Source organism: Oryx dammah, unplaced genomic scaffold, assembly GCF_014754425.2.
Source record: "Oryx dammah isolate SB20612 unplaced genomic scaffold, SCBI_Odam_1.1 HiC_scaffold_12, whole genome shotgun sequence".
Classification (NCBI taxonomy): Eukaryota; Metazoa; Chordata; class Mammalia; order Artiodactyla; family Bovidae; genus Oryx; species Oryx dammah.
Window position 1 is genome coordinate 67,288,590 of NW_024070196.1, and position 12,357 is coordinate 67,300,946.

Here is a 12,357-nt window from a genome sequence, read left to right on the forward strand (position 1 = left end):
TTTTTTTTTTTTTTTTTCTCTAAATCAACAGGGGATTCTCAAATGAAGCCAGGCTTAGGAAGTACTATCTTAGACAGAGGAAGGCAGGGGATGTGTTTCTCCCATCTAGACTCTTCCTTCCTCTCTCTGAAGATGAAAGTGGCTTGTACACATGGAGCTGAATAAGTGCTCATTTGCATCTTCACTGGAGCAATACCACCTGGCCACTAAAAGAACGGCTAAGAATGGAAAGGTCAAATCCCCTCCCTTTTTATGCTCCCACTTTTTACTTGAACTCGAAAACAGTTTCTGAACAGAAATCTACTGGAGTGGCCACATACAGAGCATAAATTTCTTACCTTTATAAGGCAGTCCTCCTTTGGAGATGACAGTAGAACATTCTCTGGCTTTAAGTCCCGATGTATAATGCCATTTTCATGAAGGTACTACACAGAGAGGACTGGCCCTTAGATTTATGGAGCAGGCGCGTGAGACAGACACACACACATCTTACAGCTGGGTGAAAGTATAACCCATGTTACGACCACATTCTCTCCCAAATCAGAAAACCACTGGATAAGTGGACTACTATTTACAAATTTTCTTGCAAGAAAATCTTTAAAAAGTAGAAAAATGAAAGAGGCCACTTATGACAGTAGGCCTTTTATTTCACTCTTCAAGATGATAACTATTCCTTCCTGTTAGCAGAAACAGAAGGTGTTAGTTTCAATAATAAATGCAACAGGTGACATAAAACATTTGGGGACTATTTAAACTCTAAAAATTCTACCAAAATAGTGTATTTGTTGATTCCACTTCTGAGACTGTTTTTAAAGGGACTCTATAAAGTACACATATGTAAATTATCTGAACACCTAGAGTTAACATATTCCTTGATGCAAGATCAGTCTTTGAAAACTTGATGACTGAAATAGAATGGTTTCCAAACATCATAAATAGAATGATGTTTCTCTGTGTACTCATTTTTATATACCAAGTCATATTTCTTTAGGAAAAAAAGAATTTCCCACATCCACTGAGTACTCAGTTCACCTTAATATTCTTGGTATAAAGTTGGGAGCAAACCATTAAGGGCCTTCCCTGGTGACTCAGTTGGTAAAGAACCTGCCTGCAATGCAGGAGACCCGGGTTCAATCCCTGGGTCAGGAAGATCCCCTGGAGAAGGAAATGGCACCCCACTTCAGTATTCTTGCCTGGGAAATTCCATAGACAGAGGACCCTGACGGGCTACAGTCCATGGGGCCGCAGGAGCTGGACACAACTTAGCAACTAAACCACCACCACAAACCATGAAGAGAGTAAAACACTGGTTAGATTGATAAGAGCAGATACTACACGTTACATGTGATCTTAACCAAAAGGCCGAGAAGTGATGTTTGGCAGAAACCAACACAATTCTATAAAGCAATTATCCTTCAATTAAAAACTAAATTAAAAAAAATTAAAAACATAAAAGTCACTGGTTAGGTGTTTATGGGCTTTAGGTTTCTCTGGATATCCCTCTGGCCTACAGCAAAATAACTCCAAAACACTTTCACCGGGAAAGTGACCTGGTGAAGCCCCCAGGCTGGGCACCCAGGTAGATCAGCCCCTGGAAAATCTCCTTCCAGCCTCAGTGCAACAGCTGCTCCCAATCCCTGTGTTTCTTGCACAGAGGAACATTCTCAAGGGAAGAGACCTTGGCGGGAATCTCCACAACATCTGGGTTGAGAAAGGGTGATGTTCTTCGAAGCATGCAGGGTGCCACCAGCCATTCACCCCAACACCTGCCCCGAACACTGAAGAGAAGGCAGTACACATGCCTGCCCGTGTGCCTGCTGCAGCACTGAAATATACACATCACCATGTGTACGTTCAACTCAGTTCAGTCGCTCAGTCGTGTCCAACTCTTTGCGACCCCATGGACTGCAGCACACCAGGCCTCCCTGTCCATCACCAGCTCCTGGAGTTTACTCAAACTCAAGTCCATTGAGTCGGTGATGCCATCCAACCATCTCATCCTCTGTTATCCCCTGCCCCTCCCGCCTTCAGTCTTTCCCAGCACCAGGGTCTTTTCCAATGAGTCAGTTCTTCACATCAGGTGGCCAAAGTATTGGAGTTTCAGCTTCAGCATCAGTCCTTTCAATGAATATTCAGGACTGATTTCCTTTAGGATGGACTGGTTGGATACAGATAGCTAATGGAAAGTTGCTGTATAGCATAGGCGGGGTCAGCCTGGTGCTCTGGGACAACCTATAGGGGGTGGGAGGGAGATTCAAGAGGGAGGGGATGTGTGTATACCTATGGCTGATTCATGTTGATGTATGACAAACCAATACAACATTGTAAAGCAATTATCCTCCAATTAAAAATAAATAAATGGGAGAAAAAAAAAAAAAACAAGATGCTACAGAGGAAGGAAACTCCTAGCACTGTGCCACGGGGGAGTGATCCATCCTCACACCTGCCCAGCTGCCTCCTCACCCCTGCCCCAGAGGTAAGGGGGATTTCTGCAAGGACCAGGCACAACAGAGATCCCTGCCCCCCATAAAAACCTCCTAGCTAAAGAGAAGCCATGTGGGACCGTGTGTTTATTTCTTTAACTTCCTTATTTCTTTTTTTTCTCTTAAACCTCACAGCAAGAACTTTCTCATCTGAGTCAAAGGGGTGGGGTGTTTTTGCTAAGAACAGAACAACCCAAACACAGACTCTGCTCTCTGGGTTTTTATCCCTGGTCCCTCATTTTCTGCCAATTCGGAGAGTAACTCACCTAAAAGAAAGTTGTCAAAAGCACCGAGGGCTTCTCTTACCTGCACGGCCAGGAGCATCTGGTAAAAATAGAGCTTGCATGTGGCTTCTTTCAGGCGTTTATGCCCCACCACCCTGTCGAACAGCTCTCCTCCTTCCATCCTGAAACACACAGGTGAAGCAGGGGGTTCATTCCTAGAGGGAAACTCACTTGGAGGGAAGATAACAACACAAACAGAACAAACTCATCAAGACAAGCAAAGTGGTTTATCCACTCTCGGCTCCCATTTGTCAAGGCAATGAGGTGATTAGCCACATCCACAATAAAGACGTGTCCATTGGAAACTGAGGAGCAAGGAAAGATAGAGAAAGAGAGTGGTGGGCATTGGACACGCTTGGGGAGCTTTCAGAAAATCTGATGCAGTAGATCGGAAGCAGGCCCCGGGGGTCTGCATTTTTACTGTGCACCCAGGTGGTTCTGAGACTGGTGTAGGGGAGAAAGCAGGAGCCTATGGCCTGACAACTGGGTCTGAATTTCAGCTCCACCACCTCCCAGCTGTGGGACTTGGGGCGATGTATGCAACCTCTCTGAGCTTGTTTCTAAACCCCTTCAACAAATGGGGATAAAACCCCACCTACCTTGATGGCTGCTGTAAAAATTAAGAGATTAACTGCTGTAGGTAAAGCACCCGGCACAGTGGAGATGCTTGGCCAGATTACTCAATCCCTCTGCAATTCAGTTCTCATTTCTGTAAAGTGGAGCTCAAGACAATAACTAACTAACTCACCGCTTCACTTCTGTGACTGCCCTGGTGGCTCAGATGGTAAAAGTGTCTGCCTACAATGTGGGAGACTCAGGTTCGATCCCTGGGTCGGGAAGATCCCCTGGGATCTTCCAGGAAGGAAATGGCAACCCACTCCAGTATTCTCGCCTGGAAAACCCCAAGGACAGAGGAGACTGGTAGGCCCCAGTCCATGGGGTCGCAAAGTGTCGGACACGACTGAGCGACTTCACTACTACAACTCACCACTAACTTGTATATAACCTGGATGACAGTTATGCAGGTTACATGAGTCAATCCCAGTGAAGTGTTTACAGCAGGATTTGGCTCATATTAAGTGTTTCATTAGTATCAGTTACTGCTATTGTATTATTACTACTCTTATTAAACAATTTCTTTAAATTTGTCTGACTGAGCCAGGTCGTAGTTGCAGCACGCAGGATCTTCAATGTTCATTGCAACATGTGGAATCTGCGCTACCGGGGAAGTCCCAAACTGTTTTGAGATCCAATCAAATAATAAATCTATTTCATAGCAACAGATATTCTCTTAAGCACTTCAAGGGCCGTCCACTCTCTCCTAGCGCTATGACTGGCCTGCTGTTTACTCTATAATCTTTATGGTCAGCCAGCACGGCCACTGTTGGCCACTCAGGAGTAAGGCCCAGCCTGTCTGCCATGATGGCCAGTCCCAGAAACACTGCACACTTATGCAGAATGGACACCAAGGCGGGCCTCTTTCAGGAATGAGACAGTAAATGATTTTAATCATACCAAGTAAAGCTGCAAGTACACCAGCCCATGAAAGATACTCAGGTGTCACCCTGGTGCAGTGATCCTAAGCAACAACGGCCACCCAGGATATCTCAGAGTAATGACATACACCTGTGTTGGAGCACCACGCGTGGGCCACATGCTCTGCTGGAGGCCTTCCAGCCCTCAGAGCATTTGATCCTTATGACTGCGCAGGGAGCTATCATTATTACTTAACACTAGGAATATGAGACTCAAACAGGTGAAGTCAACTAACCCATGGGTAGACAGCTAGTCACCTGCAAAGTGGGCTTCAAACCCAGGCCTCAGATCCATCTGCCTTGGGAAACACTAGAGTGATTTTTAGAATTTATACTAACCCCATGTGCTCGTTTTACGGGCCACTCCCCACATACATATGCTGAGGGTCTCCAGGATGAGAAATGCAGGCGAGCATTAGACCCTTTGGTGGTTTATAAGCATTTAAATGGAAACAAAAAAGTTTGCTACTTACAATTCCAAAACAATATAATAATCTTCGGCATCAAAAAAGTCTTTAATCTTGATGATACAAGGCTAAAAGGGGGAAAAGAGAAAAAATAGTTAAGAAGCTCTCCAAGAGGAAAAGTACAAGAGCAGAACTCAGGACACGCACCCAAGGTGTCAAGGAGGCCAAGACCAGGCATCCGGTCCTCGCCTCGGGGCTCTCTGCTGTTCATGCAGGGGAGGAGCACGCATGTGTGCTCACGTGCTCAGCAGCTTCAGTCGAGTCTGACTCTCTCCAACCCCATGGACTCTAGCCCACCAGGCTCCTCTGTCCATGGGATGCTCCAGGCAAGAACACTGGAGTGGGTTGCCACCCCCTCCTCCAGGGGATCTTCCTGATCCAGGGATCAAATCTGCGTCTCTAAAGTCTCCTGCATTGGCAGGCGGGTTCTTTAACACTAGCGCCACCTGGGAAGCCCACAGGGGAGGAGACAGAACCCTAACTTAGCTGGCTCCTTCGTGAGTACACACAATAAACTCTCTACCCCACCAAACTGACAAGGGAGGCAGCTCATGCTTCACATTTAACGCTGGCGCCGAGGGTGGAAGGCCAGTCTCTTCCCAGCCTTCCTCCTCCCTGTCCCAGAGCACAGGGACTCAAGGACATCTAAGAAACCTGGGACCCTGACAAGGAGTGCAAGGAAAGGAAGCCCAGGTGGGAGGCCCAGCCATGCTGCCAGACAACAGGGCTATTCAACTAAGGCAACTGGCACCACAGGGCAACCCATGAGACGAGGGCATTTTCTAAGGAAGAGGGCAATTCTAGTTTCAGAAGAACTCAAAAGCACGTATGTGTGGTGGAGGAGAGAGACACACACACCTGTGCCTGATAGCCTGTGACCTCTGATCAATGCTGGGTGCCTTTGCTAAAGAACCAGGGAGAATCGTATAGTACATTTAATGCATATAACACCCCTATTGTTTTTTCTAGTACAAAGGATCGATGGTAAACCTAGTGGTCAGGGTAGATACAAGAAGTGGTGAGTATCAAGGACATACACTCCTACCCACCAGGGAAAAGGATTCTGGCTGTGTCAATCAAAAGGAAGAGAGTGGTATGATTTTTAGACTGTATTTATTTTTTCATCAAAGTCTCGATTTTTATTGGTATATCTATTCACTTTAGATTTTTCAATTTTCAATTAAAAAGAGCAAACACCCACCAAAGTGATTTTCCTGCAAAGCACATTTCATCCCTTCCATTGCTGATTAAAATCCTCCAAGTGATACCTCCCCACAATGAACTGTTAGCGGTGAATGGACACCCCACCACCTCCCCCAGCACAGTGGATCTTGGAAACACAATGCCAAGTGGAAAGGGCACGTCTTGAAACACTTTTGAGTATGAGGTAGATTCGACAGTATGATCCGGTTTCTTCGTTCTTAAACTCATGGCAAGTTCAAAGGTGTTCATCCTACCAGTTCGCTTTACCACTTACATTTTACTTTACATGTGTCAAATATTATATAATCTTAAATTATTTTAAGGCAGAAAGAGAGAAGAGTGAGAGGAGGGAAGGAAGGAAGAAAATAAAAATCCTTCAGCACCTTGCAGCTGAGAGGCTGCAATCCAACTTCTCAGCAGGGGTTACTAAGCCCTTCCAGACCCAGCCTCGTCCTGCCCCCACCACCACCCAGCCTCACCTCCTTCTGCCCGTCCCAAATATCCTCCTCTCCTCCTCTCCAGGCCGCAAAACTCCTTATCCACCCCAGGCTCTCTCCCCATGTCACATCTTTGCTCACACTACCCTCCAGCCTGGTGATCCAGCCTTCTGGCCACACTTGGCCCCAGGTATCAAGCCCCTTTAATTTTTTTTTTTTGCACACCACATTCTGTAGCATGTGGGTCTTAGTTCCCCAACCAGAAATCAAACCTGTGTCCGATGGATGGCAGATTCTTAAACACGGGACCACCAGGGAAGTCCCCCCACTTCCAGAGTTTGGATCCACACTTCCTGCAGTCGTACTAATCTGTGTGGCCCCACAAGGAAACTGACGCCTGACAAAAGTCTCATCAGGTACTGCATGGGCTAAGTCAACGAGCCAGTCTTATCTTTATCTTCCTAGGACCAACATTCAACAGAGCAGCTGGCACATGGGGGACACTCATACACTGTCCGGTTTAATACCATCAATACCAATAACAGACACAACCACCCACTGAGGGTGGGTCCTGCTGGCCACGTTTTGGTCATGGATTCTAAAGCCATGGGGTCAGGCTGACAGCAAACCATTTCCACCTCTCCTTACCTGTGATCACTGTATACTTGGCTCTGCAGGACCACCTGTTATTGTCACGATAATGGAAACACTAAATATGCCCTCTAGTATTACATTAAGAGGAACAGAAAAGAGAGCTGAGGGACTTTCCTGGCCGTCCAGTGGTTAAGAGTTCGTGCTTCAGGGGTGAGGGTTTGACCCTTGGCTAGGGAACTAAGATCTTACATGCCACTGAAAATAAAAATAAATAAAAAGAAAAAGGAGAGCTAAAATTCTCTTATAACAGAAAGACAGCAAGCTATTATTATTGATAAGCCAAGAGACAGCGGTTTATGCATTAATAAATCATGTAGAAATGGAAATAAATTCTTCTTTAAAAAAAGCTGAAAAAGTTTTAAATGCAGGGAAGGCGATTAGGAAAGAAGTAAAGCTGCTGTTTATAAACCTTTTTGCACCATCTGACTCTAGAATATACACCTGTGGCATCTTTTTCTTTTGGCCACGAGGCACACGGGATCTCAGGTCCCCGACCAGAGATCGAACCCTGATCCCCTGCAGCGGAAGTCCAGCGTCTTAACCGCTGTACCGCCAGGGAAATCCGTAATAAAATGAAAGGGAAGGCAGAAGAAAAGACACACACATGCAAAAGGAACGAGAGGAAGGACTGGCAACTGCTCGATCTGTTTGGCCAGTGCCACTCCGGGAATGGGGTGGGGGTGGCCAGCCACTGACAGCGCAAAAAGCCACCACCAGACGAAGCTGGCATGGACTGTCTCCAGGCCCCACCAGCTCTAGAGCCACAGGCTGCAGTTGCCACAGCTGAAGCGTCTCAGAAACCAGAGGCCACCAACCCAGATCCTCCACTTAGGTTCTACAGGGCAAAGGGTAGGGAATTGCAGATCACTGTCATGCCCCAAGCGTGCTTCCTGTGCGGAGAGCTTTGTGTGCACGCTCAGTCGCTCAGTCCTGTCCGACTCTTTGCATCTCTATGGACTGTGGCTCACCAGACTCCTCTGTCCATGGGATTCTCCAGGCAAGAATACTGGAGTGGGTTGCCATTTCCCTTCTCCAGGGGATCTTCCCGACCCAGGGATAAAACCTGGCTCTCCAGCGTGTCCTGCACTGCAGGCAGATTCTTCACCACTGAGCCACCTGGGAAGCCCTGAAAGCTTTAGAAGCACATATTCAAGTCTCATTGACCTTTGAGGTAAGTATCCTACGGTCTCCAGGAACAGACAAGGAAGCAGAAGCTCTGCAAAGTGAAATGACCTGCTCAGAACAAGGGATGGGAACCCAGGTCTGTCTCCCCACTAGACTAAAGCCATGTAAGACGAGAGATGGCCAGGTCTATCTGTGCTGACTGCCTGGGGCCTAGAAAACAGGCTGGCACCATAAACATTTGACAATTGATAAATCAGTACCTGACTCTAAAGGCCAGGGTCTGCTGGGCTTTATACCAGGCTCTACTCACTGTCCCCAAACATCCGAATGCACCCATGTGCCCATCTCTACTTCCCAAGGACTCCCAAGTGCCCTTGTAAATTGCCAACAAAAATCTCCAAGGATCTTTTTTAGAGTTTTAAATTCCTCTCCTCTGCAGCAGACATCGGATTTGTATAAATGTTATGCTTGGGGATCTTCTGACATCAGAGAAAATTCTCTGAGGATTCTAAGTGTTTATCTTTGGGGGATGTTTGAAGCAACCCCACCCTAAAAAAATTAGAGGGCTCCTCTCTTTAACGAGATTCCAGATCCCATGGAAAAAAAGAGGCAAAGGCAAAGAGATGGAAGTTGCAAGGCATTAGAAGAAAGCCAAGCAGGAAGTTCAGCCCCTCACATTCTCATGGGTCTTCAGATCCAGCACAGATTCTAAAGGAGCCTACTGAATTTTTGTGTCCATGCGATGTTCTTAGTTTCTATTTGTTGTTGGAGGATCTGACCAGATCAGAGGAGGGAGAATAAACCTTTTGTAGTTCAGAGGTTAAGAACCAGAATCAGACAATCCAGGGGTCCCCAACCCATGGGAACTGGGCCACACAGCAGGAGCTGAGTAGTGGGCAAAGGAGCAATTTCCCTTGTACTTACGGCTGCTCCCCATCAATTGAATGACTGCCCACTGGCTCTGTATTATGGTGAACTTTATCATGATTTCATTATATATCACAGTGTAATAATAATAGAAATATAAAGTACACAATAAATGCAATGCACTTATCCTGAAACCATCCTCCACTCACCCCGGGTCCGAGGAAAAATCGTCTTTCGTGAAACCAGTTCCTGGTGCCAAAAAGGCTGAGAACCACTGGGATAATTCTCAGCTGGAAGACTGGAGGTCTTATTTCAAGTTTAACTCATGTAGCTCACAACTACATGGGGGCCCACGAATTAATGAAGAAAAACAGAAAGAAGAAAAAGGAAGATGGGAGGAGTCCCACTGGTCTAACTTTCTCTTCTCACATCTTTAGACTCTTTCCACTGAGACAAGGTCATGATTGCACAAAAAAGATAGGACCTCTGATACTCAGTGGTGCCAGAGACACCATTCAACACCCAGGATGTTGTCATACTTATTGGGTTTCCAACCAAGGGGAATGGAAATCAGCACCTCCTAAAGGTACTTAAGAGGTATGAAATTCAGGTATAATTAATGTACCAAAAGAGCACTGTCTCCCCAAATATAATCAGTTGATCAAGCCCCTACAATAGTATTTAGCAGATTTACTATGTCTTTTGGTCCAGAACTAACTCAGCAGAAAAATAACATAATTAATAATAAAATCTTTTCACAATATCGTCCTTTCAAAATTTTAGGGTAAAGCTCTTCCCAGCTTAACAGCTAAAACCATGCATGTATGCATACACACACGTATACACACACAATTAAGGAACCCAGGTTAATACTAGTTTGGTGGCTCAGAGGTTAAAGCGTCTGCCTGGAATGAGGGAGACCCGGGTTTGATCCCTGGGTCGGGAAGATCCCCTGGAGAAGGAAATGGCAACCCACTCCAGTACTCTTGCCTGGAGAATCCCATGGAGGGAGGAGCCTGGTAGGCTACAGTCCATGAGGTCGCAGAGTCGGACACGACTGAGCGACTTCACTTCACTATTCACTGAAGTGCTCTGCACTCTCCCCATTTTTTGAGATAAAAGAATTTAAGTATGGGTCATTTTTTTACAGTAGTACTTACATGATTTAGTTTCTTCAAAATTTCTATTTCTGTTTCAACATTGAGTGCCGGATCCTTTAATAAAATAACATTAGTTTATTATTAATAATAATAGCCAGTATGCAGAAAATGTTTACAGTTAAAACTTAGTTGAGTAAAAGCTGCCTGAGTTCCAAACTCAGCACTGTTCTTACAGAGAACTCAAGGCTGAATTACACAAAAACTCACCTAAAATCACTTTGCAAAATGCTTGGTAAACAATAAGCCATTCAGCAAGTGACTAGGCTCTATGCCAAGCTCTTTATCTAAAAGGGTCATCTCGTGTAAGTCCCATAATCCAAATGAACTGGGCTCTAAAAGTATTCCCATTTCACAGATGGAACAAAGCTCAGAGAAAGGAAGCCACTTGCTGCAGTTCCCACAGCCAGAAATAAATGTGTCCCCACTGTTCTTACATTGACCTGGGAAGCTCTGCTTGTCTTATCAAACTGAGGAACTGTTTACATTTGTAAAAAATAATACAACAAGCAAAAACCATAAAGGAGAAGGTATTCAGTTAAACTGTGTAAAGAAAACATAAGGTCACATTTCTCATAATTTAGCAGAGCCAGGGTCCAATTTCAAATGCAAGTTGAGATATTTACTGAGACTCTAAAGGGAAGAGGAAGCTTCAGGGGAGAAAAGTCGCTCTCCGTTACAATTCCAGAAGAATGACTCGAGTTACTCAACCTCATGGGCTACACCCCTTACAAGCAAAGAGGATATAGAATTACATATTTATGTAAAATGGACTTCAGCGAAGAAAGCCAGATGTTTAATTTTAAAAGCCAGCCTCTTCCTGTAAGCCGGTAAACTCATTACCAAGGCCGGGTATACTCTGATGATAGAGAGCTCTAAAGAATATGATAGGATTTGAAAGATGAAATTAAAACATAAAATTGTGTTCCAAGTCATCAAGAATCTGGTAGGTTATTTTCTTCCCCCCAAAATGAAAAACAAACCCAGAATCACAGGGGAAAGATCTATAACAAAGTGAACACTGAAAGGAAATTCCTCTTGCTATGTGAGAATGGCATTGTCTAGGGACAAAAAGAAAAAAAATCGATCTTTAAGGAATGTAAAGCATAATAGCCAGAAACAGCTGGCCACAAAGGAAAACGTGACTAGAGGACACATTTTATATTACTTTATAGGGTCATGTGTTGAAAAACCAATACATTTGGCCACTCCACCAATGCAGTAAGTATGTATTACAGGAAATGTAAAAAGTGAATGGTTACCATATAAAGAGACCATATAATTTAATTAAGATCTTTTAAAAATCTATAAACATGGAGGTATTCATTGCCACATTATCAGGAAGAACAAAGAATTAGAAATTATCTAAATGACCTAAATGATCAAGCAGAGAAATGGATAAAGTGATAAAGTTGGTGAAACAGAGACTCAGTCATCCAAAAGGATACAGTAGGGAAAAGTTTACGCATTAATGCTTATGTGGAAAAGCAGAATACAAAGCTGTATACAATACAATCTCAGCCATCTAGAAACATGAATTCACAGGAACAAAGACTAGAAGGAAAGGGAAAACTGAAAACAGCTGTGGGGTTCCAGCGGCGGGGATACAGCAGGATTTTTTTTCCCCCTAATTTCCTTTCATTTATTGTAAAAACAGTCTTGTAACAACTTGGAAGGGAAAAAAAAAAAAGTTCCTGCTATGTGTATTATTATGTACAATGAAATATTTTTGGAAACAAATTATCTGTGTTTAGGTTAGTTCAGTATACCCAAAATTTTCCAAAGTTCTTCTGAGTGGTAAATTCTTTATGATGGGGCCAAGCAGCCACCAACACAGGTACTTACTGCCTCTCTCTCAGAGCCGATAGCAAACTTCCTCTTGCTAATGATCTTTATGGCCACTTTCTTACATGTCTTCCTCTCGAAAGCTAGCTTCACCTCACCACAGGCACCGCTAATAGGGAAAAATGTAAAAAGTGATTGACTGTCACAGTGTTTTAAATCCTGAGACCCACCACTCTTGAACTGGCCCAAGCTATTTCAAATTAAAGACAGTCCATTGTCTCTGTTTTCAGAAACCTCACCAGGGCAAGATGTCAAGGGCATAAAGGAACAGGGACCATCCAGCAACACTGAGTCAGCTCC

General features: G+C 44.6%; 1 protein-coding gene across 3 annotated transcripts in view; it reads right to left on the reverse strand.

Moving 5' to 3' along the window:
- Positions 1 to 12,357, reverse strand: part of CHEK2 (checkpoint kinase 2) — a 37,097-nt gene that overhangs the window by 10,794 nt on the left and 13,946 nt on the right. For all 3 annotated transcript variants that reach the window (XM_040251369.1, XM_040251370.1, XM_040251371.1), the window contains 5 exons: positions 12,058 to 12,166; positions 10,216 to 10,269; positions 4,776 to 4,837; positions 2,790 to 2,889; positions 339 to 425 (listed from right to left, as the gene is read on the reverse strand). In XM_040251369.1, coding sequence (XP_040107303.1) covers positions 339 to 425; positions 2,790 to 2,889; positions 4,776 to 4,837; positions 10,216 to 10,269; positions 12,058 to 12,166 — 412 coding nt within the window. The remainder of the gene's footprint in view (positions 1 to 338; positions 426 to 2,789; positions 2,890 to 4,775; positions 4,838 to 10,215; positions 10,270 to 12,057; positions 12,167 to 12,357) is intronic.